Raw genomic sequence first — 20459 nt, 5'->3', positions numbered from 1 at the left:
CATCAAGAAAAAAACGGAGAAGACTCACATCAACAGAATTAGAAATGAAAAAGGAGAAGTAACAACTGACACAGCAAAAATACAAAGGATCATGAGAGATTACTACAAGCAACTATATACCAATAAAATGGATACCCTGTAAGAAATGGACCAATTCTTAGAAAAGCACAACCGTCCAAGACTGAACCAGGAAGAAATAGAAAACAGAACCAGACCAATCACAAGCACTGAAATTGAAACTGTGATTAAATATCTTCCAACAAAGGCCCAGGACCAGATGGATTCACAGGCAAATTCCATCAAACATTTACACAAGAGCTATCACCTATCCCTCTCAAACTCTTCCAAAATACAGCAGAGGAAGGAACACTCCCAAACTAATTCTATGAGGCCACCATCACCCTGATACCAAAACCAGACAAAGATGTGACAAAAAAAGAAACCTACAGACCAATATCACTGATGAACATAGATGCAAAAGTCCTCAACAAAATACTAGCTAACAGAATCCAGCAGCACATGAAAAAGATCAGACACCATGATCAAATGGGTTTTATCACAGGAATGCAAAGATTCTTCAATATATGCAAATCAATCAATGTGATACACCATATTGACAAACTGAAGAAAAACCATATGATCATCTCAATAGATGCAGAGAAAGCTTTTGACAAAATTCAACACCCACTTATGATTAAAACTCTCTAGAAAGCAGGCATAGAGGGAACTTACCTCTATGTAATAAGGGCCATATATGACTAACCCACAGCCAACATCGTCCTCAATGGTGAAAAACTGAAACCATTTCCACTAAGATCAGGAACAAGACAAGGTTGCCCACTCTCACCACTATCAGTCAACATGGTTTTGGAAGTTTTAGCCACACCAATCAGAGAAGCAAAAGAAATAAAAGGAATCCAAATGGAAAAGAAGATGTAAAACTGTCACTGTTTGCAGATGGCATGATACTATACATAGACAATCCCAAAGATGCTACCAGAAAACTACGAGAGCCAATCAATGAATCTGGTAAAGTAGCAGGATACAAAATTAATGCACAGAAATCTCTTGCATTCCTGTACACTAATGATGAAAAATCTGAAAGAGAAATTAAGAAAACACTCCCATGTACCACTGCAACAAAAGGAATAATACCTAGGAACAAACCACCCTAAGGAGACAAAAGACCTGTATGCAGAAAACTATAAGACACTGATGAAAGAAATTAAAGATGATACAAACAGATGGAGAGATATACCATATTCTTGGATTGGAAGAATCAACACTGTGAAAATGACTATACTACCAAAACAATCTACAGTTTCAATGCAATCCCTATCAAACTACCAATGGCATTTTTCACAGAACTAAAAACAAAAATTTCACAATTTGTATGGAAACACAAAAGACCCCGAATAGCCAAAGCAATCTTGAAAAAGGAAAATCGAGCTGGAGGAATCAGGCTCCCTGACTTCAGACTATACTACGAAGTAATCAAGACAAAATGGTACTGGCACTAAAACAGAAATATAGATCAATGGAACAGTATAGAAAGCCCAGAGATAAACCCACGCACATATGGTCACCTTATCTTTGATAAAGGAGGCAAGAATATACAACAGAGAAAAGACAGCCTCTTCAATAAGTGGTGCTGGGAAAACCAGACAGCTATATGTTAAAGAGTAAAATTAGAACACTTCCTAACACCGTACACAAAAATAAACTCAAAATGGATTAAAGACCTAAATGTAAGGCCAGAAACTATCAAACTCTTAGAGGAAAACAGGCAGAACACTCTGACATACATCACAGCAAAATCCTTTGTGACCCACCTCCTAGAGAAATGGAAATAAAAACAAAAATAAACAAATGGGATGTAATGAAACATAAAGCTTTTGCACAGCAAAGGAAACCATAAACAAGATGCAAAGACAACCCTCATAATGGGAGAAAATATTTACAAACGAAGCAACTGACAAAGAATTAATCTCCAAAATATACAAACAGCTCATGTAGGTCAATATCAAAAAAACAAACAACCCAATCCAAAAATGGACCAAAGACCTAAACTGACATTTCTCCATAGAAGATATACAGATTGCCAACAAGCACATGAAAGAATGCTCAACATCACTAATCATTAGAGAAATGCAAATCAAAACTACAATGAGGTATCACTCCACAGCTGTCAGAATGGCCATCATCAAAAAATCTACAAATGATAAATGCTGGAGAGGGTATGGGGAAAAGGGAACCCTCTTGCACTCCTGGTGGGAATGTAAATTGATACAGCCACTATGGAGAACAGTATGGAGGTTCCTTAAAAAACTAAAAATAGAAATACCATACGACCACTACTGGGCATATACCCTGAGAAAACCGTAATTTAAAAAGAGTAACATACCACAATGTTCACTGCAGCTCTATTTACAATAGCCAGAACATGGAAGCAACCTAAGTGTCCAAAGACAGATGAATGGATAAAGAAGATGTGGCACATATATACAATGAAATATTACTCAGCCAATAAAAGAAATGAAATAGAGTTATTTGTAGTGAGGTGGATGGACCTAGAGTCTGTCATACAGAGTGAAGTAAGTCAGAAAGAGAAAAACATAAATACCATACGCTAACACATATATATGGAATCTAAAAAAAAAAAAGAATGGTTCTGAAGAACCTAGGGGCACGACAGGAATGGAATGCAGATGTAGAGAATGGACTTGAGGACACAGGGAAGGGGAAGGGGAAGCTGGGACGAAGTGAGAGAGTGTCACGGACATATATACACTAGCAAATGTAAAACAGATAGCTAGTGGGAAGCAGCCACATCACACAAGGAGATCGCTCGGTGCTCTGTGACCACCTAGATGGGTGGGATAGGGAGGGTGGGAGGGAGACGCAAGAGGGAGGACATGTGGGGACATATGTGTATGTATAGCTGATTCACTTTGTTATACAGCAGAAACTAACACACCATTGTAAAGCAATTATACTCCAATAAAGATGTTAAAAAAAATGCAATACAGTGTGCGTACTACATACGTTATATAACACATCAGTGAGGTCTGGGACAGCACTACTTAACTATACACAAGGTATTTCTGTGTATATAAACATTCATACGTGATACTTCAGGGTCACATTTTATCAATAAATTGTTAACGAAAAAAACCCGTGTTCTTGAAATCTTTTGGCATTTGAAAATGAATATTAAAGGACTATAAACTTATAAAATTTTCATTCTGACTTAACCTGGCTCCACAAATTACCAATATTCATAAAACCTTCAAACTATGCTTTTGAAACGTGCAAATGTAAGAAAAGATACACTTATTTTCCCATCCTTCTGATTTACAAAATATAAGGTAATTATGTAAGTTGATAACTGGAGGAAATGAGAAAAAAGCAGAAGAGATCAGGAAAAATCAACAACAAAAAATTTAAGAATAGGCTAATGGAGGCTCAGTAACAAAAAAACACAGAACAAAAAGTCTGTTGCTGTGCACTCTGAGGTGAATTACTACATCTGTGTATAGCGTTTTTCTCTATGGCTAAAAAATATGTTTTGATATAGACAAACACATATTTGTAGATATTTTGATAGAGACAAACACATATTTACAGATAATCTTACATGTCTATTTTCTCTTCGTCTCCAAGCAGCTAACTCTTTAGAAGCTAGTTCTTCTGGACTCATTCTTATAAGGTGATCAGGGGTTACTTCTCCTTTTAGCACTTTCTTAAATAATATCTGGAGGTATTTAAAAATGGGAAGGAAAGGAGAGAAAAACATTTTTAAAAGAACGAGGAGCTGCTGTATAGAAACTTGTAATAAATGAAGATGAAATTTTGAAACCTAATTTACAAATGTTTAATGATTCACATATTACCTCCTGCAAAGAGAATAAATGACAGCCTTGTGTTCTAGAAACTTACCATCTAAGGTAGCTAAATACACATTTTGTATAAAAGCCAAGACACGATGGAGAAGCATGTATGGTGAAGTCATTACAACATCTTTGCAAAGTTGTATTAAGTCTTCCCAGGGACAGACACCGTCACAATAGCCAACCCATGACTATATGAAAGATACTGCATAAAAGAACTTTACTGAATGTGATGTCTTTCATATTTTTAAGATTTCATATGTTTAAATCCTAACAGGCTTACAGGGGACTCCAGAGCTAAGAACCAACTGTTAAGAAAAAACCTGAAGGAAGTAAATATTTACTTGAAGAAAAGCTTTCAGATTACATAATTCAAAAAGTATCTGATCCCCTGCACCATGATGGCAGATCGTACAATGTAGATTTTTCTTATGTAGCTGTTAGCATACTTCAAGAAAATACCTCATATCACACACTACGGCAAATACCATTACACAAACGGACAAACTGATAATCACTCGTGTGAAAACGTTGTAAAACTTAAACAAATGTGTAAGGAGTTTGCATCTACACCCACAGCTTTCAGATTTCCTCTAAGTCCCAGGAAAAGATTAAGGATTCAATTAAAGTTTACTCCACTGCTAAGATTCTTAGAACTAGTCATATTTAAATTAATAACAATATTTTAAAACAGCTTTCTTTTTTATCAAAATGTAAATTATTTTCTTAAGCAGTGTAACTCTATTTTCAAATTTACATCAGAAGTATTAAATACATAGTGTTACAAATTTTGGTTTAACAGTGTTTTTGAAGAATACATATGAATGAATTTTTTAATAAACTGGATTAAACAAGGGACATAAAGGAAAGAAAATTCACATCAATCGGGTTAAGATAGATTTAGTATTTTATATTTTAACAGACATTGCATAACACTAGTCACCACTGTTCAGAATTCATAACTCAGTTCAGTAGCAAAAGACTAGGTCTCACTTCAAGAAATAAATTATAGATCTATTGTATGAAAATCATAAATCTCTATGTATTAGGAAAGTTGGAAGCATAAAGATCCAGACATGAACAAAACATACTTACATTGTTTTTAGGATCTTTCAGATTGAACATCAAACTTCTATATTTGTTCTTATATTTAGCATCTGTGTCCCGAAAAAAAGAGAAAAGCTCTTTTTCAATTTTTGTGGCAACTTTTGCTGCCTTTTCCTCTGGTACCTTCAAATTTGAGTCTGTAAGTCTTAAAATTAGAATAATTCAATTATTTTCCAAATACATGAAGCGTATATTATTCAATCTTCTACAATAGCAACGCGTGTTACCTTTTCATAAGAATATCTTTGAGAGAATGCCGGACGCTCTGTCGGATCTGGTCTGTGGAAGGCTTGGAGGCAAGAGCCGCCGGAGGATGTGCACCAGGGGGGCCCTTTTCGGTTTTCTTCTTCTTTGTCTCTTGCTTCTCATGAGCACCTAATTTAATAAATATCAAAACTCACTAAATTGCTTTTAAAAAGATACTTTCCTTTTTAATGCACAATGTAAGTGGACTGATTAAAAATCACTATTTTAAAATCATAAGATCAGACTCCATATTTCACACTGAAATATTCCTGACATTGAAATTCTAATCTATGTATGATGACAGATGATAACTACACTTATTGTAGTGGGTCACTGTGCAATATATACATATATCAAATCATTACACTGTACAACTGAAACTAATGTTATATGTCAATTATACCTCAATAAGAAAAAAAAGTTCTAAATGAATTTTAATTAGAAATTAAGTGAGTAAAAAGTGGCCCTAATGCTATAAAATGTATATACCCCTTTCCCATATTAGATGATGGTTTTTAGAGCTACTTTTCATATATATATATGAAATATATATACCTGTAAAAAATTATTTAGAAAAATTGATCTGAACTTATTAGGTGTGCAGATAATGTAATGTCCTTACTAATACCACAAAATTGATGAATCTCCTCTGGTTTTAAAACAATTGTGTTAATGTGAATGTTAAGCTTTTCCAATGATTTTTCATTCCATCATTACTAATTTATGCACATCTTCAGAATCTCAGTGTCCTACAAACTCCTCATTCCAACAATTCTTAAATCGATCATTTTTTTACCATTCATGTCCTCACTTTCCCACACAACCAACTTTGGCCAGGTAGCCCAACACCTGCCATTCCGTTGCAGCCTGAACATCTTAATTCTCTCTCCTTTAAACATCAGCATTGGCAAAAACCACAACCTGGTGAAAGCTAACTTTCATCCTTCACCCACATAGCCAACAAACAGCTGAAGGTAACTGGAGAAAGTAAGCACTGGTGCTGACAGATCTCACTTTAAATTTACAACCACAAATCTCAAGTAGAGAGCTCAATCTGCCACCCTAATCCTATTAAACTGTCCGAGTAAATTTGCTCTCCCACTTTCCAAAAATGTATTTTATGCTTTTTCTCCTTTCTTCTCAAACCAATGATACCTCCAACTTGGACCTCATTTGATTTTCTCACTTCATATTTCACTGAGGAAGCAAAGCAGTGTCAGCTATTTTCCCATCACCAAACCTACTAACATACCTCATGTGTCCCCGCTCCTTCCACATGCAGCTTTCCCCACTGTTACAATGCATCAGCCATCCTTTCCTATGACCAACCACTCCAGGAGAATCCTATTCCCCTCTGATCTCTTCATGGATTTTGAACCTCAACTATCGCCTCTCTCTGTCGCCCACATCATCAAATTCTCTCGCTACTGGATCATTCCCATTAGTCTTACAAACATGCTATAGTATCTCTTTAAAGAGAAATCCTGACCTCATATCCACCTCTAGCCACTACACCATTTCTGTTCCCTTTAACAGCAAAATTCCTTCCAAGAGTTATTCATAATCACTATCTCCAGTTCCTCACCCTCCATCCTTCCACACGCCACTGTAACTGGCTTTTGTCCCCACTGCTCCACCAAAACGACTGTCTAGACAGCATCTGACACAATTGATCATCACCTCCTTCTTGGAACTTCACCTGACTTCCAGGCCACCATGGTCTCTTAGTTCTCTTACCTCAAAGGCCATCTCCTAGTCTCCTTTGCTGGATCCTCTCTTCCTCCCAAGTTCTAATTGCTGACGCACCCCAAGGCCTCTGCTTCTGCCCCTTCATTATCAAACTCTCTCTGTAGCTCTTTATATCTAAGTGCTTGATTTAAAATAACACCTATGCACCGACAGATCCCAAATTTATATACCACTGCCCGAAGTCCAGACTCATCTGCCAAAAATTTACTCAAAATATCTCCACTTGGATCTCTAATACCCATCTCAAAGTTAAAATACCCATAACATATTTTTCAATTTTCCTCCCCAATCTCTTTCTCATCTCTGCAAACAGCACCAACACTGATCTAATCACCTCCTAGGTGATTAGAAAGAAGACTAATCACCTAGTCTTCTAGGTGAAGACTCTTCTTTCCTTCACCTACCTACACCTAATCCAACAACAAGTTCTGCCAAGTCTACTATAAAATATATATGAATCTGACCACCTCCCTCACTGTACCTCTGTTCCAAGCTACCACTCTTTCTTTCCTAGGATACGGCTAAAGACTCCTAACCAGTCTACTCTCCTTCTCTCCTATCCTCCTACAGTCCAGGCTCCACAGAAAACCACAGTGAGCCATCACTCTCTTGTACAAATTCCTCTAAAGGTTCCCCATTATATTGAGAACAAAAAAAAGTAAACTCCTGTCATGGCCTCAAAGTTCCCACATAGTTTTGTCTAAACTCACCTTCCACCACCATTCTATCCCTCATGTATTACATTCTAATCATTCCACAGGGATTTTCTTGCTCCTCAAATGCAGAGGCTATCTCCACCTCAAAGCCTTCAGCTTGGCTGTGCCCTCTATGGATTCCTTCCTCCCAAACAACTCTGCATCCCTTTAGATCCCACAGCACATTACCACCTCCACTCTCTCTGAAACAAACTCCCTCCCACTCTCCTTGACCTTGACTCTCTATCCCATTACTCAACTTTTTCTTTATAGTGCCTAAATTCTCTAAAAATAGCACACCATTTTATCTGTCTACCTGTTATCTGTCATTTCCCATTGGTATTTAAGTGCCATGAGGGCAGGGGCGTTATCTTACTAAGTTCATTAGTACTTTCTCAGAATTTGGACCAATAATTCTTATTTCAAGTAGGGTCAATCACCTAAACTGTTTTTCTTGCCTTTAAAATGTAAAAGTTTTTAAATTTCCCTAAATATACTAACTGAAAGTATATGAAATAAAATATAAATGCATTAGTATATAGTAATTTCTATTATTCTTACTACCTGGTTTTGAAGCTTTTTCTCCTGTGCAAGTAACAGCTGTAGACTCTTTTGTTATTTTTTCACTTTTTTCTTCTGAGGATCTCCGAGGTAAAACTGGTTGTCCCATCTTTCGAAGAGGAGCTAGCTGCCATTTTTTTATTTCACTATCCCTACAGTCTGATGAGTTTTTGCCTTCACCAGACTCCTAGGAAAAATAGTATTTAATTAATTAGAATGAAAACTACTAAACTATCTTTAAATACAAAGCAAGCCTCCTGAGCATGTGGATTGAAAAAATTAGTATGACAAGCTATTAAGATATCAAACATATTCCACTCTTCAGCCCAATAACTGTTTTTTGAAGATATATAAAACTCAACTGCAAAAAGGACCTTCACCGTTTCATCCAAAATCCATTTGTTAAGCACCTATTTTCTGCAGAACACATAACAGTCTGTAATGGGGAACTAAAAAACACTGAGAAATAATGGCATTAGAAAGAAAATTAAGTATAAGATATTAAGGGTCCTCTTCGTCGGCTGCAGATATGAAAAAAAGGGGGGATTGTGGAGAAATCAATTATCTGTATTTTTTACTACTTTCTAGAACAAATGAAGTCACATTTACCTATAAATGTATCAAATTCTCAGTGTACCTATTGGCAATTTTAACTCCTATAAGGTAGAACAAACCATCAGGACATCTACTATTTTTGTCCTAATTATAACCCACAAAGAACTACAAATGAAACCAGAATTGTGAGACCCTTGGGAGTTAATTAATCACATCATACCAGTCTTCACTGGTGGGGAAGTGGTTAAAAATCCGCCTGCCAATATGCAGGGGACACGGGTTTGAGCTCTGGTCTGGGAAGATCCCACATGCCGCGGAGCAACTAAGCCCGTGCGCCACAACTACTGAAGCCCACGAGCCTAGAGCCTGTGCCCCACAACAAGAGAAGCCACCGCAATGAGAAGCTCATGCACCGCAATGAAGAATAGCCCCCACTCACCCAAACTAGAGAAAAGCCCGTGCACAGCAACGAAGACCCAACTCAGTCAAAAAATAAATAGAATAAATAAATTTATAAAAACAAAAAATCACATCATACCAGTGAGAAGAATACTTGTGTATAGAAATACAATCATAGTTTTTAAGAAGATAGAGTATATACAAAAAATCGATTTTCTCTAGACTGGGAATCCTATAATTTTTTAATTTACTTGTTTATTTTCTACCTCTCCAACTAGACTTACTTGAGAGCAGGAACATTTTTCAATCAGTCATACATACTCAAATCTGGTACCATGCTTGGCACACAATAGGAACTCAATAAATGGTTCAACATAAAATCTAGGGATAAGAAGTGATATTTAAAAAGCAGATTCCATCAACTAAAATCAGAGTAGTCAAATAAGATTCAACAGTTCAGTATCAAAAAGAAAAGAAAAGAAAAGCAGTAATCACTTGGCTCATGTATTTATTTACAGTATCAGACTAACCTCGGTTCCTTTTCTGATACAGAGACTGGATAGAGGGGTTTCTCAAAACATTCACCATGTTAATGTTTTATAATGTCTTTTTAGACAAGATGGAGATAACTCAACTGAATGACTAAACAATGAGCTGTATTTCTGAATGGCCAAGAAATTGTACTCAAGAAATGATGATCAGAAGTTAACAGAACCTTTCCAAAGGCTTGCTATAAACTGTTTTCAATGGCGCTCTCAGTTCTATATTATCAATTACTTTGGTGCTAATCAAATCAACAGAAAAAGTAATAGTAAATATCAGAAGGACATAATCTGATTCTCAGCAAGTCTTGGCAGACAGGAAACGTTGGATGGCACAAGGATTTGGCAAACTGGAACTTAATCCAGATTTATCACATAAGGAGTGTCCCAAGAACTGAGTTTGTAAATAATGGAAAAGGCTTTAGAAAAAACATGCTTATGTTCTTCAATCTGAATGGTCGAATTAAAATATTTCCAAGGTTCCTAATTTATGTTCGTTGTGTTTTGGAATATTACACTTGACCATCCACATATATTTGTTTCAGTGTTTCCTCCCTAGCACTACCTACAAGAATAACAAATCAATGATTAGAAAAATCACAGGAAATAAAAAAGTAGACAATGAAAATAAAATTTAATCAGATAAAGTGCTGTGTCCTTTGTACATTTCTCCTGTAATCGACTAATATCTTGAAATTTCTATTTAGAAAATACTTTAACAAGGTAGTTGAAAATGTAAGATGAGGGAAAACTGACAACTTTTTAAAAGGCCACATTTTAAGAGAAACATTTTGAGATACGGGTTCCAAGCAAATACTGGAATAAAAATCAAAAGAACTAAGATTACTTTTCCTTACAGAGAACTCTTTCACTTGAAAATAATAATGCCAAATGTGGTTCTATGGATTCATAGATATTTACAGACTGAAAAGCTTTTTAGAAAAACTTCTCAGCAAGCACAATTTATACCTACCACCACAAAATCTCACACACATTCTACCACAGAAAATGCAAGTACCAAACTAGAGACTAGAAATAGCACAAAAGACTGTAAGAAATAAGATCTGCGTATTTTGAAGATGTCACTACCTGGTTTCACCAAGCCTGACAAAACATTTTAAGTAAAAACCCATTTTTACTGAAAAATAAATGTGAAAATGTACACAACAGTGAAATCTAAAGAGAAATTTCAAATTCGCAAGTCAGCCCGAAGTTCTTAAATAAAAATAATGCATTAATGAGAGGCTCACCCGTTTCAAAATTTTGACCTTGTGCTTCACTGTATCATCTATATATTTGGTTTTGTCATTTGTTGTAGTGTGCTTTGATAACCCAAGCTTTTCATATTCCATTGCTTTATCTTCACTATGGACTTCAACTTTAGCCTGGTTTCCCAAAATATCTGGATCTACTATTTCAGTCTTTTTATCTTCTTCGGCACAACATTTCACACACACATATTCTTTGTCTTCCTCTCCCATTTGCTGTGCTTGAGAAAGACTTAACCCAACACAATCACCATGAAACCAGTCATCACATCTCCCACAGCCAACCATAAACCTGGAGAGAAAAAAAAAAAGAACACTTTGATTCGATACATTTTCTTAAAAACCAATGCTGAGTGAGCCTAAACTGAATTTTTAGTATTTTTCCAGTATTTTGCATGTTTTCTGTCTTTACCCATTCTATCAGTTCAACATGGAGAGTTTTCAAAGAACATTCTATGAAAACGGAACTTTTAAGAAGTCAAACATTTCTCCTCTAATATGAGTGAGAAAATACTGGGGGGGGGGGCGGGGAGGGGGACACATAGGATAAAAATATAGGGCAACTGACCTTTGTCAGCATACCGTATAGAATAACAATGTATAGAATAACAGTATTTCTCCACTGAGAAGGGTGATAAACTGTGATAATCTGATCACAGACAACCCATCCAAGTTACAACTACATTTACCACATAGACTTGAAATCATACATAAAACTGGAGTCACTTATCCAACTAATCATTTTAAATAAGAGAAAACCCAGATGCAACAAAAATGCAACTCAAAACTAACAAAGTGGAGCCTCACAAATTGTTCCTTATTAACCACCTTAACTATATATATATAACTATTCTTTGAGCTCAAAATATTCTGGTTCATAGTGTCACAATGATTTAGCTGAAGGATCTTTTATGTACTTCTGAGGATGGGCTTCCTTACTACTTGACCTTGTACTTTAGATAATAAACTTGTTTTGCCAAATAATGACGAAATTATATCAACACGAAGATATTACTATTCAGGGTGAATTTTTTTTTAAATTTCCAAACGATCTCCTTATATTTTCGCTTTACTGCATTTTATCTAAGAAATAATTTCACTAACCAATGAAAAAGTCCAAGGACAGATTTATGACTCTAAAGAGTTTGTTTAACTTAGAATATCTGGAATTATTTTAGAATAAAATAGCAAAACAGATATATAAACAGCAATTTGAGGGTGAAATTACCTTTTTCACATACTTTTCAACCCATTATTAAGAAAATGACAAAGCTCACTTAATCACGTTTAACATTTTCCTTTTTTCTTCCTCAGGTTAGTAATTCATGGTATGTTTGAAAGATTTAGGAGAATTTAAGTATATTCTTTAATGATCTAAAGACTTTGTGCTGATTTCGATAAGAACAGTGGCACCAGCAACAGTGACCAAAGTCCTTTTAAAAACCTATCCAACAGGAAGATGTTAAAGGTAATTAATATACTGGGTGATACGGCCAACCCTCTCTAAATATACCAGTGGTCCTGTTTTAATGTAGAAACTGTAAGAATCAGAACGCTGAGTTTCAAACCTTACAGGATATCTTGAAAAAGTCACGCCAAATACCCCACCCCCTCAATTGCAGACCACTCTATTCTTCTTCCTCTCTCATGTGCCTTTCCACTGTGCATCAACCACTGCCATGCACCAAGGAAACTTGACTTCTTCATGTCTACAATTCACCATTCTTTACCCTAACTGGCGATGCCTGTGCTACCTTTTTCAGATAAGTCATTTCCTCAATGGTTCATTTTAAAACTTAAAACAAATTCATTAAAAAAAAAAACACCTCATGCCTTAAGTAAAAATAAATAAAAATACAGAATATTTTGGATTCATAGCCCTAGTGAGAAAACTTTCCAACAATGTGGTATTTGTCTGCAAGACAGAAATGATTTCTCTAGGTTTGGGAGACTTTAGATGGGTCCATGCATGTTTCAGTGATACAGATCATACAGCCAACAGAAAAATACGACATTTGAAAAATACAGATACTTAAAAGTTCTTCTATTTCAGATTGCAAAGTTGTAAGAACTCCTATTTCTTGAAAGCAACTATCTAGGCTGAATTTTTTTGAATTATTGAAGGAAAGCTAATGTGATTTCCCATCTCAGCTATATTAATAATTTCTTCAAAGCAAGCCTGGAACAGTTTCAATAGGACACATACTATGACCATGGCTATGCTTTTGCCCCAAATCCCAATCTAACAAACCCATTAGGAAACTTCAAATCTTTATTCAACCAGTATAGAGTCATTTTATGATGTGGAATGTATTCATTATATCACCATGCCCCCAGTTTATTTATGGAAATATCTCCTCAAACTTGAGAAGCTCTGAAAAACAAACCTCAAAACTACAGTGCCATCCAGACGTATCCTAATAATAAGATTTTATATAAAAAATAATGCAGTTAAAATTTTGAGAAATCAAAACAAAAAATGACATTGATAAAAATAATTATATGTCCTAGGGGAAAATGTAATTGATTCACTTGAAAGTGAAACTGGAAAATTTCAGAAAAGGAAATATTACCAGTACTATGAACTTTATTAAGTGGCCTATCACAAAAAGAGAAGATACACTGTCTTCCCTTTTCATATTACGTTTCATGGCTTAAAAAGGGAGAGGGAGTATGGACCAAATAGCTAACATAATTACCCTCCCATTTTCTGCTCTGTCCTTGAAGTTCTGATTACCAAAAGGCAAAATCACTCAAAGATAAGACTATAACCCAGGTGTTAAATATTTCACTAAAAAAAATTAATGTGTGGTAAAAGATTAACTCTGAATTAACTGGACCAAGTCAGCATGAAATCAGTTAAATGGAAAAGTTCAGAAATATTTATGTTTTGTTCTCCTACTGTTATACATTCATTCACAAAATTTTAAATCCTACTATAATTTAAACCTAATTTAAAATGTAATCTTAATTCTAATCTTCTTGGCAAAAACCAAAATATATTCTTAGAAAATTTTCAAGTTTCTTCAAAGTAAACTACAAAAGCAACATTGAGAATTCCTGTTCTTAAAAAGTCATATCACAAATTCACTAATGGAGCTGTTACAAGATGAGCCGTTAAGTTCTGATAAGTGGTTCCTTTAAGTAACAACTAAGACTGTATTACTGTGAATGTATATGTACTCACTCTTTTCTAGGGTAAAATGATTTTATTCCACAGAAACATTAAATCATTGTTTTTGTCACTAACAGTCTAGTCTGCAGAGAAAAGTACTTTTCTATCAAACTCTTAAACTCCTGAGAAAAACCAGAATCACTTTCTCTAAGAGAAAATTTCCTTCTCAGAAAAAGGTTTCTTGTTTGAGTATAAAGCTATGACTCCATTACGCTAAGGATATTTTTTTGTTTCTAAATTTCATCCAATGAGCTAATCTTCTACAACTGGGCTAGAGAGTGTAATACAAACTGAAGATACAAATGTCATCTGGAGAGGCAGGGAAATACTAGAAACTACAAGGTAGGTATTATGAAAAGACTAAGACTTCTTCCTTCCAAAACGTCAACTGGCTTATGTTTAAAAGACGTTCAAAGATAAGTTTTTTTAAAAAGTATTAAATAGTATGGCTTTTAAAGTAATGAATATACCTTAGCTACAAGGCTGAATCAGGAAAATAAATGGAAGCCAAAACAACAGCATGAAGTGTAAACTGTGAGGCAGTCAATGCCTACTATCTTTAGGATACATACAAAAGTTGCTTATGGTCGAATATTACATTTGGCCATGCCATGAATGAATCCGTATTTAAAAATATAATTTCCAACTGGAAGCACATACAGGAAGCTAACCTCAGTTGCAACACATGTAAAATGCTGAAGAGTTATAAAATCATCTTTACAGAAGTAAATTTGTCACAAGTGCTAAAAAAATGTCGTATTAACAAATAGCTTTCAATGAATGTAGCTGGCGCATGAGATCAAAGATATGGATGAAGTTATTTCCACATATGTCCTTCCTAATAAATTCATATTCTCACACATGGATTAAACTAGGAAAACTACATGCTGTGTGACACGTGCATTTTTTGAGTAACCTCAATATATACAAGCAGAGTGCATCAAAGAAGTAGTGAAGGCTAGTTAATATGTAAAGAAAAAAACAATCAATTACTTAGGCTTCTTTATTTACAAAATTGAATGTGAAATGCTGCTTCCAAAATTGATAGTTTCCAGTATTATTACATATTATTCATGTCGATTACATAGGGTAAACTCAAAATCCCTACACATCTAATATTCTATGTCATTTTCCAGCCTGGGGCAAAGAAACTCTAGGTTTTATAGGTTAGATCCAAAAGGCAGCCTTAGGTAAAAAAAAATGGGACTTAACAATCTTCATTTTAGGAAAATAACTGATATTGGGGAAGTGACAGTCATCATTCAAAAGCCTGGGCAAACTCCTGAGGACCACGCCATCATAACAGAAGTTTATCTCCAAAAAAGTTACATTATAATATGTCTTCCAACTCTAGGCCAAAGTTTCATTTCAGAAACTCACTCAGTTTAAGGCTCCTATTTCATACTCTGACAACATGTCAGTATGATGGTTTTTAGAAGATGCTGGCAAAGAAAAAAGGGCTAACTTAAAAGAGCACTTACAAGGACCATCCAGCCCTTAATTCTCTTAGGCCCACTTGAGAATATTTGAATAAGGTGTTTTAAACAAAAAAGCATAATAAACAGCACAAAAGTGAGGGCAAATGTAGCACTATATTCAAACAAGTCACAAGTTTTAAAAACTGGAATATGCTGTTATAAAGTAACCACTGACACTAAAAATAGGCCATGGGCTGAATCACAAATGAAAAAACCCCTTGACATAAAAGTTATTTTTTACAGAATAGACCCAAGAACTCCCAACCACACCCTCCATACCAAAATAATGTGTTACACAGCACTGCACTAAACTGTCCCTCCCTAAGGACTTTCATTTTCATGTAATCTAATTGTGCTGGGAAATCGTTCTAACATTTACTTTCATGAGTAAAGATAATATTACAATGTGCAAGTTACAATGTTCTTTTATCATATCAATGTTGATAGAAGTTCCAACAGCAATCTCAAAACTTGAACAGGATAATCTTGTAGCTGGAAACTCCACTTCACCTCTTGTTCTCTTTTTCTCAAAAAGCTAGCAAATAAAAAATACATGGGCGGGGAGGGTGGCAGTGTCATAAAACTATAGAATACTGAATCCTAAGGAAAGAATGACAACGGCAGTGCTATAAAATCACTTCCTAAAACATTAGAATTCACAAGAAACCTAAATCACTAGAACATTCAAAAAACAAAATACATGTTTCACTCCATTCCATGTTACATACAAAATTCCCTTGCGCTATTTAACAGTTGTTTTAGCTATCAAATTTCATTCTAAGGTCAAGTTTGATAGTTATGAAGTAGTGGTATTAAGTCATAGTAAGTGTGCTTCATTTGAAAGTATATATGTAGAATTTCCATTATGCCCTTCACAATTTATTACCAGTTCTTCTCAAGCCAGACAAAGTAATATATAACCTACAGACCCAAAGCACTATAACAATTTTCTGATTTTTTTTTTAAGATGCAATGACTAAATTACACTAACTGGTCACAATGATAAAACATTTCCATATATACCAGCTTTTGGTCAGACTATGTGTTTTAAAGTTTCTAGGGTGGCATATTTGTAAATTCAGTGGCTCCATCTTACTATCATATATCCGGGATTGATGAGGGGTTTCTGTTTGTGCAAAAGTCTTTGTATGTTAAATAATCTCTTTCTATAAAAAATTCTCACACTAATCCCACCCTAAAAAAAAAGCAATTTCTCTTTAATGTACATATCACATATACATACACACACACACACACACACACACACCTGTTGCCATGTGGTTTTTTGCAAAACCCACACTGCTTGCTGGGAGTCCAGATATATTTGCTTTCAAATGAAGAGCTATGATCTGAGCCTTCCCGTTTTACAGTAGCTATATTATCTGGAATGAACAACGGTGGCTCATCCAAAGAAAAACTTTTGCTGCTTCTTCTTTGACGGGGTTGTAGGTTCTTCTCAGGTTTTTTTAATTTCAATTTATCCTCTTCCTTAAAATGTTCTACACCACTTGTGTGCTCAAGCTCTTCCTTCACATGACTATTGGTTCTCACTGCTGGAGCCAGCTGCTGGGGCTTATGGCACTGTTTCTGGCTGGAATGCAACAAATGTCCAGTTTGTGCAGGATGATGAGGTTCTTTTGAGCAACCAGGGTGACCGTGAGGCTTTTCACTCAAAGAATGAGTTAAGGGTTTGGAAATCTGTACTAAATTTTGATCTTGTGATATCTTTCTGAATACAGAATGAGCCTGATTTTTCATAGATTTAACCCCAGAATTGCAACTCTGAATCTTTGAATCCTTATCAACTTGTTTCTTTCTCACTTTGACTGGCCTATGAAAATTTTGCTTAGATTCTGATTCATCAGCATTTCGCTTCACACTTTTGACATTAACTTTAGTTACGTTATGCATTAATTCATGCTTTGCTCCAACAACTTTTTTCCGAGTATCTGTGGTCATGGTTTGCTTAGAATGAATTACAGGTTTTGTATGTTTGGGTTTTATGTTTTTTGACTCTAAGCAAGAAACACTATTTGACTGGCTGTCTCTGTCATCTTGAAGGTTTGCTGTTTCATGAGACTCCATTTTAATACTTTCAACAATATTCAACTGCTTTGAATTTTGGTCAGGTGCATCACAAACAGCATTTTCTAAAATACTACTTTCTGGTTCAAAAGCACTAGTATTAACCACCTCTAAGTTTGATTTATTAAATCTGGTGCCCTCCAACGGCTTATCATCAGACTCTGTGTCTTTACAGTAAGCCATTTCCATTTCACTTCTCTGAAGGGAGTTCTCAGCTTTATCAGCAACTTCCACGCTATCTTTCGATTCCAAACTACATTCATTTACTTCATCCACAGAACCAGACAAACTGACAAGGTTCTTTTCTTTCTCATTTGGGTTTGTACAAGCAGCATTGCCAGAGAAAGTAACGGAAGATGCGGGTTCCTCATTGACACTGTCATCTTCGTGGGGTAATTTCATTGTCTCCTTTGATTCTTGTTCAACTTCTCCTTCTACCTTCATTTCTTCAACAACAGTCCCATCCACTTTACCTGAAATGGAATCGTTCCGTTCATGTTCTTCTTTACCTGAAAACTTAAACAATGGGCTAACAGTCTTGGCTTTACACTCCATCAGAGTTTCATTTTTCTTTTCTTCAATACTAACACAAGTCTCTGAAAGGAGTGGACAGTTTAACTCATGAGATGGCACATTTTCTTCTCCCTGATTATTACACTTCTGCTCAGAATCCAACCCAGCTTCACCCTTCATTTCCAGACAAGATGCAACGGCTGCTTCGATCTGTCCACTGTGTCGGCGGCTCCTCCTGCTCTCTTTCTGGTGCTCGGGTTTCGGTGATGTACCAATTTCTTCTTTCATCTGACACCTTTCTTGTTGTTTCACCCCTGCTTTAGGGGCGGACACAGTCTTCCCTGATGCCTTTTTTGTGCTATTTAAAGGTGCTGCATTTGAACGCTTGGCAATAGTGCTTTGTCGCAAACTTCTTATTTGTTCTATCACAAGGGAAAAAAATAAATAAAAGAAAACTTAGTTATTTTGCCATGTGTTTTTATTTCAACGCAATTTAGAATACATCACTTCTTTATTCTGAGCTATAAAATTTATTTTCCCATTTCAAAGAAAATGTACTGACATCTACTCATGATGATGGTTACATTTTTTATACACTTATCAAAGTTCTATAATTCTGGGGCAGAAAATAACCTGTATAAAATTCAGACTGATATTATACTTTACAATAAAAAATATTTTCATCAAGCTTCTTTTCTATGCAAGTAAGCTGGGGGTAAAATCAATGAGGTTCCTTGATATTACTACCCATCTTAAAGCAAGGCTGTCATACAGTTGTAAACATTAAATACCTTTAAGTATATAAAACCAAACAAATTCAGGTGCCAATAAAATCTGAACTAAACCACCTATCACAAACAGGATCTATGTGAGTTTCAAAGCACAGCCTCAAAAGAACTCTAATGTCTTTATGAATGTGCTTTCCTTATATCCATTTTAGCATTCAAGCTATTCCTCGAATAGCTTGAATATTTTAAGAAATGAAATATACACTAGAGTACTAGACACAGATCAACAAAAAGAGAAATTATAATTAAAGAGATTTAAACCAAGAAAATGTATCATAAGGGAAAATGCGTAAAGTATGAAAATGATTTAATAAAGCTTCCCACTTGTAACAATGCTCCTAACAAAGAATCCACTAACTGAGACTTTCCTCCTTTCCTTATCTGGATACATCCTCCAAGGGAAAAAGAAACACAAAGTGAAAAGAAGCTGGAAAGAAAGCTAAATAATTCACTAAGAAAAAAAAATAATAATAATTCACTAAGTAAGAAAACAACCCAAAAATTGAAATACAAAATAAGAAGCTATATCCAAGCCTATGCATATCCAATACCTCTGAATCAACTCTGTATGAAAACTGAACATCACAAATCTTTAAAAAGTCTCCTTCCTTTTTAATGCAAAACGCTACTATGCACCAGCATTTAGAACATTTTCCTAATTTGTCACATATCACTGAACCTGTGAAACTCTTACAGAAGGTGTCACAGGTCCTCCTCATTTGTCTCTAACAGTCCTAGTTGATGCTTGTAGTCATGACACTCAAAAGTGTCCCCATTTGGACAATAAATTATATGGTCATCCTATCTTGGAGACCCTTTCTAATTCCCCAGGACTTGGCACAATATTTGGTCATCAGGTAAGTACCCAACAACTTCAAAAACTTACTTAGTGGGGGCTTCCCTGGTGGTGCAGGGGACACAGGTTCGAGCCCTGGTCCAGGAAGATCCCACATGCCGCTGAGCAACTAAGCCCGTGCGCCACAACTACTGAGCCTGCACTCTAGAGCCCACAAGACACAACTACTGAGCCCGCGTGCTGCAACTACTGAAGCCTGCACTCCTAGAGCCCGTGTTCCGCAACAAGACACTGTGATGAGAAGCCCTCACACCGCAATGAAGAGTAGCCCCTGCTCGCCACAACTAGAGAAAGCCCACACGCAGCAATGAAGACCCAATGCAGCCAAAAATAAAAAATAATTTTTTTTTTTTAAAAAAAGGGGGGCTCTTCCCTGGTGGCGCAGTGGTTGAGAGTTCGTCCGCCTGCCAATGAAGGGGACGCGGGTTTATGCCGCGGAGCGGCTGGGCCCGTGAGCCATGGCCGCCGAGCCTGCATGTCTGGAGCCTGTGCTCCGCAACGGGAGAGGCCACAACAGTGAGAGGCCCGCGTACCGGAAAAAAAAAAAAACTT

General features: G+C 35.9%; 1 protein-coding gene across 3 annotated transcripts in view; it reads right to left on the bottom strand.

Moving 5' to 3' along the window:
- The window catches only part of PHF3 (PHD finger protein 3), a 104471-nt gene that overhangs the window by 25184 nt on the left and 58828 nt on the right, over window positions 1-20459 (bottom strand). For all 3 annotated transcript variants that reach the window (XM_082668836.1, XM_082668837.1, XM_082668838.1), the window contains 6 exons: window positions 16933-18685; window positions 10995-11304; window positions 8252-8435; window positions 5225-5372; window positions 4986-5142; window positions 3638-3754 (listed from right to left, as the gene is read on the bottom strand). In XM_082668836.1, coding sequence (XP_082524962.1) covers window positions 3638-3754; window positions 4986-5142; window positions 5225-5372; window positions 8252-8435; window positions 10995-11304; window positions 16933-18685 — 2669 coding nt within the window. The remainder of the gene's footprint in view (window positions 1-3637; window positions 3755-4985; window positions 5143-5224; window positions 5373-8251; window positions 8436-10994; window positions 11305-16932; window positions 18686-20459) is intronic.

Source organism: Grampus griseus, assembly GCF_964374135.1.
Source record: "Grampus griseus genome assembly, chromosome: 13".
NCBI classification, from domain to species: domain Eukaryota; kingdom Metazoa; phylum Chordata; class Mammalia; order Artiodactyla; family Delphinidae; genus Grampus; species Grampus griseus.
This window is presented reverse-complemented; position numbering and strand designations above follow the sequence as displayed.